The 21360-nt window shown below is 40.8% G+C and overlaps 1 protein-coding gene across 2 annotated transcripts; it reads right to left on the bottom strand.

Annotated features, from left to right (window-relative positions):
• Positions 1 to 178: 178 nt before the first annotated feature.
• STX11 (syntaxin 11) lies at positions 179 to 14555 on the bottom strand. Of its 2 annotated transcripts, none has more exons than XM_058836628.1 (3): positions 14268 to 14555; positions 5176 to 5372; positions 179 to 3334 (listed from the first exon to the last, which is right to left on the bottom strand). In XM_058836628.1, exon 3 carries the CDS (start codon positions 3327 to 3329, stop codon positions 2463 to 2465), a length of 867 nt encoding a protein of 288 aa, XP_058692611.1. In that variant the 5' UTR covers positions 3330 to 3334; positions 5176 to 5372; positions 14268 to 14555; the 3' UTR covers positions 179 to 2462. The 2 variants fall into 2 exon arrangements, with proteins under 2 accessions (XP_058692611.1, XP_058692612.1); XM_058836629.1 differs by lacking the exon at positions 14268 to 14555 and adding an exon at positions 6653 to 7117.
• Between the last annotated feature and the right edge of the window lie 6805 nt (positions 14556 to 21360).

Below are 21360 nucleotides of genomic sequence, written 5' to 3'. Positions count from 1 at the left end.
CTAAGAACTGCCAGAATAAGGTTGATATTTTTTTAACTAGAGAATCACTTTAGAATGCATGAATCTCATTTTTCATGTTTTTTTTTAGGGAAAAAACAAGTGAGTCTGTCTCAATATGCAACACATTTCATTTACCATGACAACAAATATTAAGAGGATTTTTTTTTTCTAGGCCTTATTTAATCTTCTTTTACCAACTCATAATTTAGTCTAGCAACTTTTAAACTAAACTTTGACAATGCAAATAACTATTCAGAGCTGTGGACTCAATGTATGACACTCTGCCCTTTCAGTTTTTCTTATTAAATCCTTTATTCCATTTGTAGATGCAAAAAAAGGAACCAGCACAAATAAAAAAAGTACATATTTTTTATCAAAAACATTGGCAAGTGCTAGGAATATGCATGTGAAAGGAAATACATTATTTCATTCTTCATTGATTTATTCCCACATGCTGACTCTCGGAGGTTTTGGGTATTTCTCTACAAACACACAGTTCCACTGACTTAATGGCAGTACCTACAGAGTAAAAACCTCTGTTTTCCTGAATAGCACCAAAGTCACTGGCTGTGGTCTGAGCTCATCACTGTTCTTTCTTGAACATCTCACTGAAGAGGTCCTCAGACAAGCATAACACTGATATCACCAGTACACCACTGAATATCAAAATATCTTACAGTTTAGGAGACGGGTGTTCCTCACTCTTCCATGTTATTAGAGACAGGTGCTACAGCAAAAGGGACACTCAGTTTCTGAGAAGAGTTATCCCTTTAGCTTCTCTTTGTGTAAAAAAGCCTGTCTAGCTAAAATTGTTTCCCAGTAAGATTTGAAAGCTTGGAAGTTGGATTTATATTGCTGTTTTGTTATATTAATACAAATAGTAAGAAATGTTTTGAGTTTTTGTTCACACATAAAATAAGGGTGCAAGAGGTAAGAAGGGAGAATTTTCACTGCAACTGGTGCAGGAAGATGTACATCTATGCACATCTGAGGAAAACTCCCAAATACAAAATATTTGAAATGTTGACATATATTTACTAAAATTGGTACCAGCAGTTAAAAAAAATTATTTTCTGAAAAAATGTCCTGCATTATTTCAAAATATAACAATAGATCACAGTGTATTAGGAAGCCACCGAGAAATATAGTTGGAAAACCTGCAGAAGCAGGAGCTGTGATCAATCATCAGACTTTGTGAATATGTTTCACTGACAATGCTCAGTGCTTACCAAGGCTGCACATTTTTTATTTCTTTGCAATACTCCAAATCTACTGGTTTGCCCTTGTGTAAGGGCAGACTCTTATTACATAAAAGGAGAGTTTCCTTTTAAGCTTGAAAAGAGCACTGAAATGACATGAAACTGTTTTCTTTCTTCTTCAAGTGCACTGAAGAAATAGTTCTATTTGCTTTCCCCGGTGGAGATTTCCCAACAGTTGGAGAAAAGTCAAAATATCTGTAGACCAGTAAAATTGCATATTGAAAAAATTTAATCCTTCATCTTACTTAAAATAGATACTAAAGAACTTATATTTGGTCAATACTTATAAAAAATGAAAGTGTACTGACAGGCCAGTCATTCAACTAAAACTGCTTCTATGTATGTGCCAGTACAGGAGACCCTAAAATGCTTTCTCAACCCCACAGTTGTTGTCTTCTTACGGGTGTTTCTGCAGAAGGCCACTCCATGTTTCTCCTCTGGCTGAAGTGTTAATTGGCAGAAAAATGCATCACAACATGAAAGCATGGCAGGTTTGAAACCAAGAGTCCAGAGAGTGGATCAAGTTAAAAGTGAGTGAGATGCCTCAGTGTTGCACTGCTTTTTGCCACCTTGAGAGAGTTGGGTACTTAGAAGGGGAAGAAACAGTCACTTGCACACAAATAGAGCAAAATGTGCATATTATCATTTAAGGTGCAGCCACTTCTGTTAAGATTCCAGACATCTGGAAATCAAGTTGAAAGAGAAATTAGTTCTGTGTCCTGCTTCTGCTCCAGGCAGTATTTTGTCAAATCTGCAGCAAGCAAGCTCCAAACTAGTTAGAACTGATACCTCCTGATTCTGTGGTGTACTGTGTCACCCCAGGCAATAAGGCTTCACTGCCTGCAGCCTCACTTTGACAAATAAGAATAAGATTACTTTTTGAAAGTATCCATCTTTCTTAGGATGATTCATTCTTCCTTCTTGCCTATACGAAACGAGTATCACTGTAGAGATATTGCACCTCTAGTTAATGTAACAGGACTTTTAAAAAAAATTTTTTAAAAAATTGGATTAAAAATAGTTTTATCAACAATTCTTGTTCATAAATAGAAACAGCCTTCAGCACATTTAGTAAAAAGGCAATGAACAAAACCACAAAATATCCCCCACATTTCTAGGGTTTGTCATTACAGAAAAGTCTCTGGAAAGAGCACCTAAATTTGGAGACATTTAAATCAGTCTGTGATAGCTCCAGTGGGACCATCACCTTCTGCAACATGATAAGCAGCAGCAGAGGATTGTTCTGAGGGGATGTTTTCTCCTGTATTCCAAAGCTTTTTTCACTTGGTCTTTAGCATCTCCTACATAGTCCTCAACATTTTGCATATTTATCTCAATAACATCAAAGGTGTCTGCCTGTTCCTCCACCAGCAGGGCCACCTGCAGAAAGAGCTCGTGAACTTCCTTAATGCGACCTTCTAACTTCACCAGCTCCTTGTGTCGCGTCTCTATCTCATTCAAGGCTGCGCGAGCTCCCTTAACATCCGACAAGAGATTCTCGGAGAAGACATCCCATTTGCCCTGCTCAATCATTTCCTCAATCTGGTGGCCAGAAACATCTTTGCCCATGATCTCCAGCTGCCGCTGAATTCGAATCTTGCAGTTCTCCCGCTGGTTCATCTCTGTTGCATTGTAATCAAACATAGCATCCTGAAATGTGTGCATGAGGTCAACGTAGTGGTTCTTCGCCACCCTGGCAATGACAGACATAGCTCCATATTTCGTTACTGCATCTTCACAGAAATCTCTCATCACCTGCAGTTTCCTGTGGATGCTTTCTCCACGGCTCTTAATGTCTCTGGCAATACAATTAGTATCTCGTTTAATGCTACTAAGACGGCGCATGGAAGTAAGGAAGCGAGTGTTTTGCTTTCTGAGACGGTTGACGTCCGCTTTTAGGTGGTCATTTTCTGTCCGGATATTCTGTATGTCCTTATGAAGAATTTCCAAGGCATAATCCGTCTCATAAAGGAGAATATCCTCAGGTGAATCTTCATCATCGTCACTATCTGAAAACTGTTGGTTGTGTAATCTGGCAAATTCACGCAGCTCACTTAAACGGTCTTTCATCCTGCCTGTAAAACAGGAATAGGAGGAATGAGTTTAAAGTAACTAAAATATTGGCTAAAAGAGTTCAAAATTTGTAACTAATAGCAACATCATGGTGATAACTAAATCATATATAACAAACGTAACTACAGCAAAGATAACCCAAAATATCAGATTTTCAATCTGTTCACACTATTTCATACAGCTATGGATATCACATCCAAAATGCTGCTAGAACACTGTTCTAGAAAATAAAAAGATTAGGAACAAAAACTGCAGGAAAGAAGTCAATGAATCCTGAAGACAAATCAAAAAGAATAGTAGGACAGTCCCAAACTCTCCAGAAAACGCCAGTCTTTTACTTGGAGGGGAAAACCACACTCCTGATAGGAAGCCTTCAGTCGTCAGCATCTGTAGATGTGTTAATAACCAAAGATTTCCCACTGCTGCTCATTAGAGAAATCTCCTCTAGCTCCTGATCCTTCATTACATCAACTGCCCAAAATGTCACAGGGCTTCCCTCATTCTAAGTTTGCTTTTACTGGGAGAATACTAAGAGGCCTCTCAGAAACAGAAATGGCATTTACCAATAAATTTGGGAAAGGGAAGTTTCAAGAACTCATGTGAAAATATCAAGATAGGGGAAAAAAAAAAAAAAGGAAGGAAGGATTAAAAAAAAGAGAGCAACTTTAGTGTCTCCAGATTGACCATGAAGTATCAGGCATAAACAATTAGGGATGTGGAGAATGGGTGTGGAGAATCTCTTGTGAGGAGACTGTGGGAGCTGGGCCTGTTTAGTCCAGAGAAGACTGAGAGGGATCTCATCAGCACATATAAATATGTCAAACGTGGGTGCCAAGAGGATGGTGCCAGACTCTTTTCAGTGGTACCCAGCAACAGGACAAAGAAAAATGTCCATAAACTAAAACACAAGACATTTCACCTCAACCTGAGGAAGACCTTCTCTACATTGAGGGTGGCAGAGGCTGCCCAGAGAGGTTGTGGAGTCTCCCTCTCTGGAGGCATTCAAAACCCACTGGACATGTGTCCTGTGTCACCTGATTTAGGTGACCCTGCCTGGGCAGGGGATTTGGACTAAATGATTTCCAAGATCCCTTCCAACCCTAACAATTTTGTAATTCTGTGAACTTTGTGCTTACCATTCTTTAAACTTAAGAAAAATTAAATTTCATCAGCCTTCTACAGAGAGCATAGTAACAACTGGCTCAACAATGATTTCACTTTCTGTTTGTGTTTTCTTCATCAAGCAAACCCTGAGTAAAGCTCCTGTGTAGTAAACTCATAATTATGTAAGAGTAGAAGGAAGAAATGGAGAAGCAAATACATAGTCATTTACAACATGAAAATATTAATGCTGTAGTAAATTCATGTGTATACTAATTCTGCAGCATCTCTAAAAGTACTGTTTTTATTTTAATACAACAGGAAAGTTTAAAAAGTCAAACATTAAACAAAGAGTAAGGAGCTGACAAATGTGGCCTTGGATTGCACAATGTTGCCTGCACACAGGAAGATCACGCAATTAAACACTGGCCTATGCACTATCACTTCCACCAAGTCTCTGCCTACAGTCTGTATGTGCTGAATGAAAATTGTACAACATAAAATTTAATATTCATCAATCAGCTCATGTTGTCTCATTGACTATGTTGCTACTGTTCATTTCATCGGGGATTTCCCCTGAAAAATCTTTGGAAAGTTCCATAAACTCCTACCAGTCTTTTGTGGAAAGGCAGCTCTAACAGCCCCACAGTCAGGTTTCAGCCCAGAGTCATTAAGGACTCCACTACCACTCTTGATGGGTTATGATGCCCACTTGAGACACTTCAAGCACAATTCTTTGTACCTGGAATCTTCAGAAGTCAGGTCCTTCTGACTTCAGTCACTGCCGCAAGCCTTGAGTGCTTTGCTGAGTAAGATTGCGAAGGAACAAGCTGGACATCAGTGAATGAATACATGGATCAAGGCCACTTGTGAACAGCTCCTCTCCAGTGACAGCATCACACACGATCTCCGCGATCCAGCAGAGCCAGCAGAGTCTAGCTGTAAGCAGAACAGAGGGATCAAGTTGTAGTCGCACTTACAATCTTCACCCTGGGTTTTCCCACTTCCCCAGTACTTACTTCTAAAAGCTTACATTATTTGTATCCATGTACAAAAACTTTCATTTAGGTGGTCAACATTAGTATCTTTTAACACTGCATTGAGGACAGGTCCCTGGGATATGTCTCCACAGCTCAGGTGTTCACACTTTTGTCCTAACAAATGGATACCATCTATTTAAGCCTGACTTTGGAGTCCTGCAAAATCAGGGACTTTTTGGCACTTCCTTTCATTCTCCCCAAGTCCTGTCTTCCACATTCTGTTTCTAAATTGCAGCACCTAGCCTGCTTCCCACTTCATCTTCACATTTTCAAGATGTTCATCCTTATCTACACACAGTACCTGGACAGGATGGAAGGGCAGGAATTGAGTAACTTTCTGTCTGTATTTCAGAATCGTATGAGGCCACAAACACTACAAGTTACAGAGGACACTTGTTCAAGTACTCCATAGGTCAGCACTTGCAATATTTGGCCAAAGAGGTTTGTGAGGTTCAAGAAAATGTTTAGATTTCATCTTTCTTGAGCACCTTTTTCTCAGGGAACACAGTAAATTTATTTGGGGTATTTGGAAACTGTTGCTTTGAGAAACTCACAATTTGGCAGAATTTCAGGTTTTTTTACATAAAAAAAACCCAGTAGGCTGGAATGTAACATCACCTCAGAGGTCTTTTCCTATTTCAAATTCTCATTTCAAACAAGGGGGAACCAGATCTTCTCAAGAGAGGACAATAACTTCCAAGCATTCCTTGGATGGTGTCAGGGACAGAACTGACACTAAAGAGCTGAAATAAATAAGCAGGGAGAGCAAGGGGGAAGAGCAGTTTGAAACATTTCAACATAACAAGCTGTGATTTAGAAAAGTTGGCCTCCTTTATCAGATACTGTTGTTACTCAGCGAAGTTTGTGTCTATGTATAAGTTGACTGCATTGCTTGTAATTAGAACAGCAATATATTAATACATGGTACATTACTGGTTGTTAGGGAGAGCCGCAAACCTCAGTCTGTAAAATGAGCATCAGTCTCTCCCTTCATACAGTGCCCAGTGCAGCAGTAGATCTTGGGCTCTCTGACAGGGAAACAGCCCTGCAGGACCTTGGTGTGCTGGTAGGCATGAACAGGAACGTGAGCCATGCATTCAGGCTGGAGCAGCAAAAGTGAGGAAGGAAAGGGACCCCCCTGTCTGACACTTGAGAGACCACATCTGGAGTGTTACTCACCAGACACATTGGGATGAGCTCAGGGGTGGCCACAGAGGTGGTCAGAGGTGCTGGAGCACCTGATAAAGGAAGAGAGGCTGAGAGAATTGGGAATGTTCAGCCTGAGAAACAGGAAGCTCAAGGGAGATCTTGTTGCCATCACTAACTGCTTAATGCAAGGCTAGACCTTTCTTGGAAATGTACAGCAATAACACAAGATGCAACAGACCTAAGTAGAAACAAGAGAAGAGCCAGCCAGATACGAGATGGGGAGAAAGGAAAATAAGAAGAAAACCCTGAACATTTAGAAACAATGGAAAAGGTGCTCAGAAAAGTTTTGGAATCAGCATCCTTGAAGATATTTAAAACTCTACTTGGCATGGTCTTCAGCAACCTAAACTGCCTGTGTGGGTTTTGAGCAGGCCTGGATTAGACAATGTCCAAACATCTACAGACAATTTAGACAAACAGTCTAAATAGTTCTGGTAATCATCTTTAGATAAAAAGTTTACTATTTGACCATGAACATTAATATATTTAACTACTTGTACAAATCTATATAAGAGACAGAAAAGTATGAGGTTTAATAGACTAGCTGTTAGTTTTATTTCATTTTAAAATGCTACATATATTTAAACTGGAAAATGTGCTTCCACGTTTGTATTTTTGGACTAGGTAAATCTGTACCTGTAAATACAAAGTTCTTTCTGTAACCCGTAATGATGTGTACACCCAAACACACACACAGGAAATACACGCCAGGTGATGACTGCAGAGGTTACAAGTTTGAAGGCAGATATCCAGCAAGTACAGTCAGCTGAGGGCATGTTCACTGCTCATCTTTTCATGTTACTGTGCAACTTACTGGTATTAATCATCACAGTGACAAGCTTTCCCATGATGCATGAGAAACATACAAATTGTCCTGTTGCAATAAGACTGCAGCCCCAGACAACTGTGTATGACATGGGATTTCAGACAAAGAAGAAAATCCACTCTGAAAATCAAAAACTATACATATACCCCCTGTCTGTTAGCCCCATATACATACAAAAGGGAGTCCTACAAACATTGCTTAACATTGCCATGCTAATGTTCTGAAGCCTGACAACTATGTGAAATAATCTAAGGGTGAAAAGTTATTTCTATAGAAACGAGTGAGTTACACACTTGTGTTTATTTTAGCTTCTTTAGCTCCGTATATCCACACTCTATCCCCTTATGGACCATTCACTTAAGAGTTGGGCTCAACGACCATTGTGTGGTCCTTCCAGCTCAGAATATTCTGTGATTCTGTGATCAGAGTTTGGGGACAAATGGTGAAATGATGAAACAGTTTCAGCAGAGCATCCATATTTCATGGCCACCTGCTGGGAAGGAAGGCAGTGTACATTTTTTCTTCTTGCAGCATTCATAAATGGCAGCTGCTACTTAATACCATCTTGTGGCTACCAAAAGTCTAGTCAGTAATCTTTTCAGCCTTGAGTAGGGCTTTACAAGATGAAGTTTTTACTTCAGTTGTTTGAGGAACAAGAGATATTTCAAAACAAGTCAGTTAAAAATAATTTCTGTCAGTAGCTCTTCTCGCCCTTGGAAGGTAAAAGGAACCCACGTGGCTCATCCTGGCTCTGAATGCCATGTGATTTGGATTGCATGACACACAATAGATGTGACCCAAAAAACAAGTGGTGAACAATTAGGAAATAACCTGCTCTTAGGCAAAATTACTTCATAGCTAAGTGTGTCAGCATATTTCAGTGACTTCCCATATTACTTGTAGAGAACTTGTAGTGTTGATGGAAATCTACTCAGATGGACATACTGAACTGAACACTACATTCCAAGGCAACTAGAGTGCTGCTGTTGCACTAAAATACCAGTCATGCATAGGTAAAAAAAGTGTTAAATTCAGCTGAAGCATTTCATTTGAGAGTTGGAGTCTCAGATTTAATAATTTTCTAGTAACTATCTGTTTTGTAAACAATTGTCTTAGACCAGATTTGACATTTTTGCTTGGTATCTGTTGTCTAATAATAGATTTCACAATATTAATTAATTTGGGAAAAAGACTTTTTTTTTTCTAAACAGTAAGTTTTCCTCTTTCCAGAAGAGTAGTTGGTTTATAGCAGAGTACTAGTCATCTTTTCAGTCCAAATTCCCTGTCTTCCCAGCCATGCCCATCACAGGAGGCACAGCAGGCTTGAATTTTTCAAATTACTCATCTTTTTTTCTCTCTTCTCCTCTGTAAGAGCCTGAAAGAAAAAAAAATATTATCTAATGATTAGGACGGTTTGACTCTCAAGGCATTGTTTCTGATTCTAAGATCACATATGTGAACTAACTCCAATATTAACAACTATGACAGAGATCAGCAGTTCAAAATCTTTTTATGATTCTTCCTCACTGAAAGGAAGCTATCCTCTCTTGTTTCTTTGATTTCACAATGTTTAAAAATAGACAAAATGTATTCAGGAATTAAAGTCCATCAGTTAACATTGAATGCAAGTTATAAAGCTACAGATATCCATCAAGAAGTTGCAAGTGTATCTGAAGACTACACTACCCAGCTCATAGGCTCATCAAAGCCTGTGTATAACACAACACCACCTTTATACTTTCTGTCACCCTAGAGACAAATAATTGCAGTTGCAAATGTCTCAGGGTATTATTTTTTCCCAAAAGCTTACATGAAGTGTCAATTTCTCTGTTTGTGCCAGGACATGTTATTTATTATAAGCTGATATATTCAGAGAATTAGGGGTGACTCCATTCTTTGCAGGCTACTTCTGCATCTGGCAGAATCTCCAAGTCTCCAGTGGTTGTTTTCCTATCCTAAAGGCTAGGAAAAACCTAGGGAGGAAAAAATTAACTCAGATTGTCGCTTCTAATTCAAAGAAATGAGGCAATAATTGCTAGAATAGCTTTGGAGGCTCTTCTTTGACTTATCTGTTTCTTTACCAGTATTCAATCTCTTCAACAGAAAGGAACTCTCAATTTTTGTATGACAACATATTATAAATTCTAGAACCTAGGGTGCATCTTGTACATCTCAGATGCACTGAATGCAGTTAACTATCCTGGGGTTTTCTGTAGACTGGTTATCAGCTTTCCCAGACATTAGTATCAAAACTAGGAGATGCTGCTGATGCATATTAAATGCACTCTAATATGCCATTTTTAACATATTTATGATAAGACTGAGAAAAAATCTGATGTTTTAACCTGTTACTCAGTAGCCATGAGAGTAAACATTATTTCTGCATTGGAGAGGTCAGCTTGTTTTACATGGGTTGACTGCTACTATTTACTAGATTGTCTAGATTTTCACTGGAGAGCTAAGAATGACCACTGACAAGTTTTCAATAATGGATAGACAAAATGGATTATTGGTATTTTCTCTTGACATTTTCCTCACAAGTCACATACATGAGCAATTGTAACTAGATTTGGTGTTGGTTGGGTGGGGTAGGTAGCAGCTGTAACAGGGCTGTAGACAAAAAAAGTTTCTCCATCTTCACTGGTTTGCAACACCAATGTCTTCAGCTAAAATTGGCCTAGATGGACAAGGGGAGTGTGAACTGTACCTCCAAGGGCTTGGGAAATGGTTAAGACAGATACATACCACTAACATAAACAGAGAGACAGCCATCCATGCATTTCTTGGCAATTACTACAGCTTGGCATCATTACAGGTCACCTTGCAGGGCAATCAGCCAACACACTCACAGGCAGTGCTGGCACTACGGCACCATGAGCATATACATTATCTAATTAATCACCTCGGCTTCCCTGAAACACATTGGCTCAGCGAAATAGCTGTGCACATACCACACTTATATAACTACTATTGCTACCACACAATGGTATTTATAAGTGATTAAGACATTATGTTGGTATGCAGATAGAAATATGAGGTTGCATGTGATCATCAGTCAGAAGCAACATGTTCTACTGACATTTTTAAATTAGCACAATTGCATTATTTTTTGAAAAGCACATATATTTAAGGCTTGTGATAAAGTGTTACAATCTGAGACCAAGTACTCTTGACTTTAAAAAAAAACTCCTTTAAGCTTAAATACAGGATGTTCTCTTGTTATTTGGTCATGTGTGTTGGTACACATGAGGCTCAGTTTGGGATCCTATTGCAAAATCTGCACAACTGTACCTGCACCAAACTAGTTCCTGGCAGGAAATAACCCCTACAGCCACACATGCATACCCACAGCCTCAGCCCCAGGACGTGTCAGGCTTTATGTCAGTTAGATTATTTAGCAGCACATGGGTGTTTACAGGCCCATTCAAAGCACCAGTGAAGTTGAGACAAGACATAGATGTAATTAGGGACAAACCTGATTGGGCATATCAAAAGCTCAAGCAAGCTTTATTCTTGCTTTGAAAAATAAGTGAGGTGTCACTACCACAAACACAGCACAGAGAAAAGGCATAGCAGGAAAAGCTGGAGCGCGCAGTAATTCCTTGACTTTTGCAAAGATGAGCTTGTTGAGCATAATCCTGGCAATTAATGGGTTAACTGCCATAGCAGATTAGGCAAAGGCTGCACACATGATAAGCCTTCTGAAATCAAGATATGTGACATCGTTCTCTCTCTGATAAAACTACATAAATATGACCTAGATGTAAGTGCCAAGCACTGTGTGAGAGCTCTTGCTGATTGTGTAGAGTGTCTTGGTATCTCATCTAGCTTATCAAAGCAGAGATAAAAACCAAATTGCTTTTCTTCCCTCATGTGGAGCACCCCCTCCCACCCCACTACCCAAGAGAGGGTTCCCAGTAGCCAGCCCTAGACTGCTCCCTGGGAATGATGCTCCTCACCAGAGTTGGTTCCTGGCCAAATCTTGGGAAATAATCCTAAATTCAAGTACAACCAAAAATGGCTTCACTGCAAAAAGTGAAACCCCCAGATTTGGCATTGAGATGGGTTTACTGGATCAAGTTAACATTGCCTCAGTAATTTCTGCACTATGCTTTGTCATCCTTGAACTACAGGGATGACCAGAGTTAAAGAAAATTGATGGGCCAGATAAAAGATAATAGAAAGTGTATCTGGTCCAGCACCTTCATATTTGACACAGCAGTTGTCTTCTCACCATCAGAACTGCTTTTGAACATATCAGCATTAGGATGGGTATCTGTCACACTCAGAAGTTATCCATATTTTCCATTAATGACTTGGAGAGTGGAACCAAACATGAGCTTGTACAGTCTCCAGGCAACACTGACCTGGAAGGGAGTAGAAGCAAGTGTTTGATGGGGGCAGGGGAGGAAAAATGATGACAATTTAAGGTGATCTTGACCGTAAGAGAAGAATTAACAAAAATAAAAGGAAATTGAATATAGACAAGCCTGGCACATTTAGATAAAATTATTCACACAAATATAAAGTAGGAAACACCTAGCTTGGCAGCAGGGAAGCATTGGTGAAGTTATAGGTGATTGCAAGCCACTAAAGTTCACAATATAATGTCATTGTAAAAAACCAAAAAAAATTCCATGTCTTGTAGGAGAGATGGCTTGGGAAGGACTGGTTTTACTCTGCTTGGCTTAGATAAGGTCTCAGTTAGAAAAGTACATCCTGAAACAGTTGTCACATCAGGAAAGTCAAAGGGAGCATATTTGGCATTGTCCCCAAACAGTTTAGAAAATACACTCCTGGAGAAAGAGGAGCTGAAGGAATTACCATAATTTAATTCAGAAGACCAGGGAGAGAGACACAGTATTGAAGCACATAAAAGGAGTTTTCTATGAAAAGGGAAATGGCCAGCTTGATCCCTGTGCTGACATTGGAAACGTGAAATAATCAATTTCTTTCACGAGGCTTATGTTGAACTGGCTGTGACTTGCTGAAAATTGGACCATTTCTCTGTGTAAGCACTGTGGGACCTTCTTCCTTGACAGAAAGAGAGAAGATACAGAACCCCCTCTCAGGCCTGGTTTAGGTGCACAGATGCAGTGCACCAAATGGATAAAGCAGTGTGCCTGCCTTCCCAGGATTTGTTCAGTGCCCTCAGTCCCAGTGTCACTGTGTGTCCAGCACAATGTGTATGTTCACACAGTGCTGACTGTGTGAACATACAGAGAAATTTAGGTGACTCTTTCCACTCAGCAGATTCTCTTCCTTCTCTATCATTTATGTACCAGTGGCAACTACCATTTCTCCTTCTGAAGCAGGTCATGATTACTGTTAGTATACTGTTAGTATAGTGAAAGAGCCTAATCCCACAGCACCCAAATTCTCCAGGGCTGATTGAGTATGCAGTTCCATAGCATCACATTTATCTACAGTGCTCAGAAAGTACTACATTTTACTCATTTTAATGTCTCAAGAGATCTTCTGTACCATGCTCACTTTCTGCATGGAGATGTCTTTCAACAACAGAGTTTAACTTGCAGTTTCAGCCTCAGCCAAAACACCAGCTATCAGATATGACTGAACATGCAACATGTATACAAGGCTGTCAGAGAAAAAAGTACAAGAAAGAGGTCATTGGAGGAGTTGGACACTTAAACCATCCTTTCCTATTGATGATATTTATTCTGTTCATCTGTTAGACCTCTAGTCTGTTTTGAACAAAAAAAAAGTTATGGTCATCTTGTAGTCTCACCACTGTTTAAATAGTATCAGCACTGGTAAGAAAGCATCATCATTCATTTTGTTTTCTAATCCTAAAAAGTCACATATTGCCATTTTGATACCTGACAGCTTAAAAGACAGTTGCTAAAATACCATCTAAAGAACAGGAACAAGAAGTGCAAGCGTCCGTTTTTGGCCAGTGCTGTTATTCTAGTCATTTCCTTTCTCAGTATCACAGAGTGACATGTAGTTATCTCAGACATTCACGAGTGCCAGTTCTTCTTAGTGGAAGGAAATGAGTATCAATTACATAGGAAGCAATCAAAGAACACTAACTTTTGCACCCGTTTCCAGGTCTGGCCATGATGACACTTGAGAATGAAGGAAAAGCTATTATATTTTGCATATAAACCAAATTTTCTGTAAAATCTGCTGTGTAGCTATTCATAACCATGTATGAATCCTATGAATAAAATGTTAATACTCGTTAAGCCAGACAAACAAGGCAGTGGAAATGGAGATATCCGTTGTGACTGGATGAGAAGACACACATTTGAAAGAGCCTCTGTTTTTATCTTACCCTGTGAAAACCCAGCCATCCCTTTTGCGTTCCATGAGGAGCAGGGCTAGCCTAAGGCAACTTCGCACCCAAAAACCCAGCCCGCATTTCCTATCATCTCTCAGGGCTTCAGACTTCGCCACTCGACCCGAAAGGGGCAGTTTCGTCTATGCTAAGGCAAAACCGAGATGTCCCCGCGGAGCCTCCGCCTCTCCGGCCGGGCTGGCTGCCGAGCACCGGGCACGCCCGGACGGCCCGGGAAGGGGCGGCCAGCCCGAGCACCGGCGCTGCCCAGCACTGCCCTCCCTCCGGCAGCAGCTCCGGCTGCCTCGGTGTCCGGGAACTCCAGCTGATGCTCAGAGGAGCTCGGGAATACGGCTGTACCCCCGTCCCGGGATCCAGCACCGGCTGCCCGGGGTACAGAAACCAAACCCTGCCCAGCCCCCGAGGAAGGCGTCCTCCCCGTCACGGCAGGTACTCACCCCCGGGCAGGGAAGTCCGGCCAGTCCTGTGTAACTCCTCCCGCGTCGCTCCCCGAGGTGCCGGTGTCTCTCCCCGAGGTGCCGGTGTCTGTCCCCGAGGTGCCGGAGTCTCTCCCCGAGGTGCCGGTGTCTCTCCCCGAGGTGCCGGTGTCTCTCCCCGAGGTGCCGGAGTCTCTCCCCGAGGTGCCGGTGTCTCTCCCCGAGGTGCCGGTGTCTCTCCTCGAGGTGCCGGTGTCTGTCCCCGAGGTGCCGGTGTCTCTCCCCGAGGTGCCGGTGTCTCTCCCCGAGGTGCCGATGCCGCCTCAGCGCCCCTGCCGTCGAGGCGAGCGCTCATCCCCGCGGACCGCCCCGCCCCCCGACCGGCTCGCCCGCCTATTGGCTGCGAGGGTCTAATTTGCATGTCGGGGCCCCGCCCCTGCCGGCCCCGCGGGAGGATGCCCGGCTGCCGTCGCTGCCCGGCGCGGGGAAAGTCCGCCCCGTGGGTGCCGGGAAGCGTGGGAGCTGTGAGCTGGCCCGTTTCCTCGCCATCATCCCCGTGGACGTCCCCTGACTTTTTTTGTTCTCGCCTCCCCGCCGGCGAGCGGGTGCTTTCCGACACTGTGATTCTGTAATTCAAATTGCCGCTGCTTAGCGTAAGGAAGATGCGCTCTTCGCTTCATGCTTCGGAGTGCGGGTCAAATTAAGTCTTTCTCTGGGGAAAAAAACCCAAACACTTTCCCCATCATTGGACCTGAAAGAAAACCTAACGAAAAATGTTTGGTACACATTAATTAGCCACACAAGTAGTTACAGATGTTATTCAAGTCTCCCTGAGACAGGAAGTCTTTACTTTTCTTGGAAATCTTGGACATGTACTTTTTTCTCCTTTTCATCACAAATCTTGAAAATAATCTGAAAATTTTAAAATATAGAAGTTACTTTATTGTTGGTGCCAAAAAGTAGATGAAAGACCAACTGTACTTTCCTGAGTAGTCATCAGTTATACGACTCCAAAATTTCTTATATTGCATAAATCCCACCCTGGGTGACCAAGAACAATTTCTGTCATGATGAGAACAGTTGCAGAGATGTAGGAAGCTTACTCCTTCCTTATTTTCTCTGCTGTTTTTGTGTCAGGAAAAAAATGTAAGTAAAAGGAAAATATTTGAGGTTTTATGGTAAAAATCAGTTAAAAATATATCTGACAGAAAGGCTCTTTTACCTTGAAAAATACAGGACTGCACTGGGCACTTTGCTGGGATTTTTCTCTTAGACCTTGATGCTGGAGACAAATTTAAGTGTGTGGGTCTCACTAGTTCTTTAAAACTACCTGAAGGCACTGAATTGTGAGTGGGTTTTCTCTTCCAGGCTGCTGCTTTGTGAGACCAGCTGCAGCATCCCCACGTGTGAGCAGGCAGTTTTCTCCTCGCCAATGGACCGCAGAAAGCAAATGGGCCTTCAGTGTTGTTTGGTGTTGTTAATGCAGGCGGAGCTGAAAATAGAGCTGGGTGCTAACGTAATGTCATGGCTAATCAAAGGTACAGGCTGCTTTGCGTGGCATGGAACAACAATTACAAATTAACCCACTGTTGTTGCAGCACAGGCAAAGCTATGGGTGTATTGACTGATGTGTCTGATGGTCCTGTCAAGAGCAAAATGCCAATCTAGAAACATCTGATATCTTCCCTGTAATTCATGTGGAGGATATAGAAGACCAAAGAGATGACTGTCACGTCTCCCCTGCTTTGGGAGAGACTTCAGTAAAAATTTCAGTAGCTGAGTAGCAGGCAAGGTAGCAATATTGTTAAAATATTACTCTTCTAAGAAATAAATGGAGAACGAGAGAAATTTATTATTTCTACAGATTTTGCCACCTAGATTGGACGAGGTTAAAGAAGGTTCAAAATTCTCATAAAAACCTCACTAATTACACAAATAGCATGCTAAAAACACAACACCATAGCCAAACAAGTATCCTGAAAGTTCTTGGGTGTATTATGTTGGTAGATCTTATGAAAGGTGCTCGTTTGCATGCTGTTATGAGAAACAAAATCAGATGAGTCATTTGAAAAGATTGTTGTGTCATCATATGTAACAAAGACTCTTGTTTTGGGTTATTATGCTCATTTCAATCTCTTCTGTAATAACATGAACAGCATAGATTGATAATGGAAATGATTAGACAGAGGAAAATGATTTTCCAAAATAAGAGATAAAGAATTCTCAGTCTTGTAATTTTATTGTTCTGTGAGTCCTGAGCAGCATTATATACTAAGCTACAAAAGTAATATCATAATTTATTTTCACTTTCTGCTATCTCTGATTATAAGAGAAACACTTTGTAGCTTACCAGTGAAAGTAAATACTCAATTTACATAGATAAAGGCAGAACTCATTAGTATTGGGATCACAGATGCCAGTAAGTTTCTAACGGGGTTTGGGAAATATAAATGTACTATACATCTGCAGACTGTAAGCCTCTCTTTCAGTTCTTTTTTCTTTTTCCTGAGCAGCTGTTGCATTTTTTTGTTTCCTTAAAGGCTTCCAATCCTGACCTAGGTCTTAAGTGATTGCTTTGAATGAGCCAGGTTTTGCTTCCAGTTCTCTCATCTCTAGAAACAGGACAGGCATAATTACTTCCAGTTCTCATAAATGTATAGTGAAAAGTAATATATAAACAAATTGGGCTCTCATGTATGTTAAAATATTGTGAGGATGTGTTATATTTCAAGGACAATTCACTGCATGAGGGAGACCCATCATCTTTCTGCTCTGGTGTGTGATGCTTCTAAAGACATTTCCAACCGGGAAATTGAGTTTCTTCCAAAGCCCAAGAAATTAGAAATTATGTGGACATGTAAATTTCTCTTTGCTACCACTTACCAACATCACAGGGCATCTGGGAACTCTGGGTAATGTCAATTTTTGGGAAGAGCAGTTCCACCGGGCAACTTCCATGCAGGTGACATACACACCCCTGCTTTTTTGGAGCTTACCCATCTCTAGAAAAGCATATACGTACATATAATGTACCCATAACATTTGTACTAGTTTCAATATGAAGTTATAGTAGTGTCAAGCTGTAATAATTGACACTTGTGAAACCTTCAGCTGAAAACAGAGCAAATTGCTACCAGTTCAGTTTTGTATCCTAGAGCCAGTTCTCAGACACATAAAATTCACGTACACTTTTCTGGATGTGCAGTACACATGAGTATCTTCTAAGCTAGAATCAGATCTGATGTAATCTAGCTCACATCTAGTTCAAAGTAATGATTCATGGTCCTGAACAATTAACTTTTTTCTTTTTAATCTCATGGATCAGTAGAGTCATTCTGACAGTACATGGTTTATCAATTGCCAAGGTGAGTTGAAGGTAGACACCAAAAGACTGATGCTAGAAAATTCATTTACCAGAGAAAATGAGTCTTCAGCTGTGATACTTCCAGCTTGAGAAAGGTCCAATATTCCTGTTCTGTCTTTTCACATTTCATTGTAACCTCTCACAAAAGATACTGGTGTTAAGAACAGCTTCATCAATAAATGTTGCTGATGTAAAGAGATTCTCCTTGGTTGCATGAGCAATAGAGTGCTGAAAAGAATTCAGAAGCCAAGTATCTCCACAGGTAGCTAAATCCACCTTAATTCTTTGTTGAAGCCCACGGGAATATTTGGATTTACACAGGGATAACATAGTGCTCTAGGTATTGAGCACTGCAGATGTTTTTCTTTTTGCTTTCCTTTTCTCCCCTTCATTAGGAAGGAAGAAGACTGCTACAAAAGGATGGAGTGCTGAAAGCTGTGCAGATGTAACTGCTGTGGAGTCAGAGGATGCCCTGTGCCAGGGCCCTCTCTCTTGCTTATTTAGGAAAGAATTTAACATTCTTCTCCAATTATGTCCCAAAGGCATGTGAAGCCAGCCCTGGGTGTATTGCCCCTGAATTCCTTGTGAACCACAACTTGGCACTCATTTATGGCTCTGAAAGTTCTTTACCCATAAACGAGTTCTTAATCTAGTTAGGGTTGTATCAAATGCCAGATTGGATACACAGGAAATAGCCCTGGGACTTCTTCATTCAGAGATGATGGCAGATGCCAGAATGTTTTATTAAGCTAGTAACCAATAAATGAACAAGTTCAAAATGTTTTCACACAATAGTTGTAAAAAAGCATAATTAATTGGAGCCATGGAACAATACTGATTTCTGGGAACAGAAGGCTTGCTTGATTATTGAGACACTGGATTTCTCTGCTATTGTCATAGGTTTTGAATGCAAGAGCAATAGCCCATATGTATAACTTGACAAAGATCCTGTCACAACAACTGGCTTAATGAGAAGATTAGTCTAACTCTGCTCCTGAATTTCAGTAAAGGTGTGTATTCTAACCCCTGTTATCAGACAGGAATGACGTACATTTGCATGTCCATACACTGAGATTGGTTAACAGGGAGCACTTTGCAACCTGTCAGAGCAGAGACAAGGACATCTTTATGTCATTCAAGAGGGATAAAAAAGCGAGGAGAGGAATGCAAGTAGCAGGCACTCTGATTTGGGTATAGTCCCAGGAACAGCAGATTCTAGGGCAAGTTCATATTGCCAAAAACTACATGTGCTATTTTTCCCTCATCACTACTCTCTGAGCAGGAAATGGCCAGGCTGTGTATTAGGTATGAAGGCAGAAGTACCTAGGCAGTAATAAAAAGTTTTTTTTTTTCTTTGAGAGGTTAAAAGCCTGAGATGGCTTAGAAGGCAAAGAATAAATAGACTTTCACAAAGAGTGCTATTGTAAAATGAGGACATTTCCACAGCTTTTTTGGAGCATCCTTTTCACATTAGTCATTCAAATAAAAGGTGTTGTTTTCTAAAACTCACCAAGTTTTGATAAAATAAAAGAATTCTATCCCAGAATCGTGTGAACAGAAATTTTATACAGCCATGTTGGTGGATCACCTTATTCATGCTGCCAGTGCTTTTCAACAAGCGATATAACATCCAGAAAGTGGTTGGGAGCCTGTCCAAAGTGCACAGGGAGTTCCTGTACCATACAGACTACCTTCTTCTGAAGTTGTGCTGCACATGTGGAAACCTTAAGGGTGGCTTTGTGGCTAGATCTAAATATCTTGTGCTAGACCTTCCCAAGGGTAGCATGGTAGTGACATGCTACAGATATGAGAAGATAAAGAAAAATTTTTTGTTTAGCTGTGAGGGAAAATTACTTGGGATTATTTAGCTGAGAATACACAGCCAGGGAGCAATTAGTTTCACAGCCCAGTAAGGACCAATTGCTGCCTGGAATCTTCCATGAATGGCAAGGCACATGGTCTCTAAGCAAATTGTACGTGACATTATGTGATACAGTAACAGCGTGATAGATTTCATTGGAATGAAACAAAGCCACTGCTGATGTTTGCATGTTTCAGCTGGGGGGAAAAAAAAAAAAAAAAAAAAAAAAGCCCTAAAAATAAATGGTACTCGTCAAAGTAGAAGGGTATTTGTCAAACACCTTGCAAAACTTATTTGAGAAAAGAAAAGGCTTATATTTTATCTTTGAAACCTGTCTGATGGCTGGGGCAACTATCCCAGGATTCTGCAAGGCAGCTGCTCCCAGCCTCTCTTCAAGCCTCATAGATAAGAAATGCAAGGACAGGAAGTACTGGGGGCACTGAGCAGCTGCACAGCAACGCCACGGGAGCACACGGGTCTCCTCCCATTTATCCCAGCCGGGGAGTATCTCGGTACACGAAGCCTCTGTACGTGAGAGGTGAATAAGGCAGAGAGGCAGCTGATTACCTACACTGCTTTTACACAGCTGCCAGCTTTTGATAGATGCAGCTGCCTTGGTGGTTATTCACAGAAAGATCAAACCTGCCCAAATCTTCTGGGCATCTGGGTGGGTCCCAGGTGCTTCCAGCTCTCCCCAACTCACCCTGTGCTCAGAGGAGGCAACAGAGGAGAGAGGCTCTGCAGCAGCCAGGGGGTACAGTCATCTTTCCATGAGCAGCAGCTATTAGCTTCTGGTTAATTTAATGTGCATCCATTAGGATGCAGCTGGGCACTGGATATATTAAATATATCCTTTAACTTCTGGATCTCTGAAAACATCAGATTCTGGCCTTTACATTTCCCAAGTTCATAACTGAGTAAGCAAAGTGATCATGGAAGCCCCAACAGATGAACCAAAACCAGAGCACACAGCCCCTCTTTGAATTTGTCAATCTAAAGAATGATTTGGTCTGTAATTGAGTTTTATACACACACACATATATGTATATATATATATACACACATATTTCAAGTTACATCTCTGTGTAGGTTGTGTACTGCTGTGGCAGAGAAGAAGGACTGCACTGTGCATACAGTCTCAGTTCTTATTTCTTCCTTGTACTCTCAGCTTCAGCAATTCAACCTAGCCTGGCCATACCTCTTGTTAAGCTGGATAAGTATCCACTAGGAATAACTCAAATATGGCTGATTTTAAATTGAGGTAGGGAGTGGATTAGATTACTTTCTGAAATTTATTTTTCTAAATCTTATTGACACATGTCAAAGATATTTATAAAATATTTATATATTCTATATTCTCTATATATTCTATATATTTGTAGAAATACAAATATTAATATACCCTAAAACAGAAGACTACATCTTCAGAGGGGTAAATCAGTTCTCCAGAATTCAAGCCAAATGTTGGCAGTGGGTATTTTTTATTAAGATAATAAACAGTTGCAATGATATAGTAAAATTTTTGATAGATTACAAAAAATCTATTAATATCATAATAAAAATTATTGTAAGGTAAATCTGGTACTGTTCTTTTAATCCTGAGAAGGTAATTCACACTTTTTTTTTTTTTTTTACTGAGAGAAAATTCCTTCTGGAAATATCCGTCATCTACTATGACTTTGTACCGTGACTACCAACACAAACCTTGCTTCTTGGCCAAGGTCAGCAGGTAGTCCCCCCCAGAAATAGCACACAGACAGGGGACAAACACAGAAAACAATGCTCCACACTTCTTACACTACATGGCTTGGAACCACTGGTTTCACTGCAAACCTGGTAGGCGGCACTGGCAGAGTTACACAAGGATGTTAAACACAGTTTCCGTCTTA

This window comes from Poecile atricapillus, chromosome 3 (genome assembly GCF_030490865.1).
Source record: "Poecile atricapillus isolate bPoeAtr1 chromosome 3, bPoeAtr1.hap1, whole genome shotgun sequence".
Taxonomy (NCBI): Eukaryota; Metazoa; Chordata; class Aves; order Passeriformes; family Paridae; genus Poecile; species Poecile atricapillus.
Note: the sequence above shows the minus strand (reverse complement) of the source record. Positions and strands in the feature narration are given on the sequence as shown.

Excerpts from the sequence above, each read along its gene's own strand:
- STX11 (XM_058836628.1), bottom strand. The coding sequence starts at position 3,329 with ATGAAAGACCGTTTAAGTGAGCTGCGTGAATTTGCCAGATTACACAAC.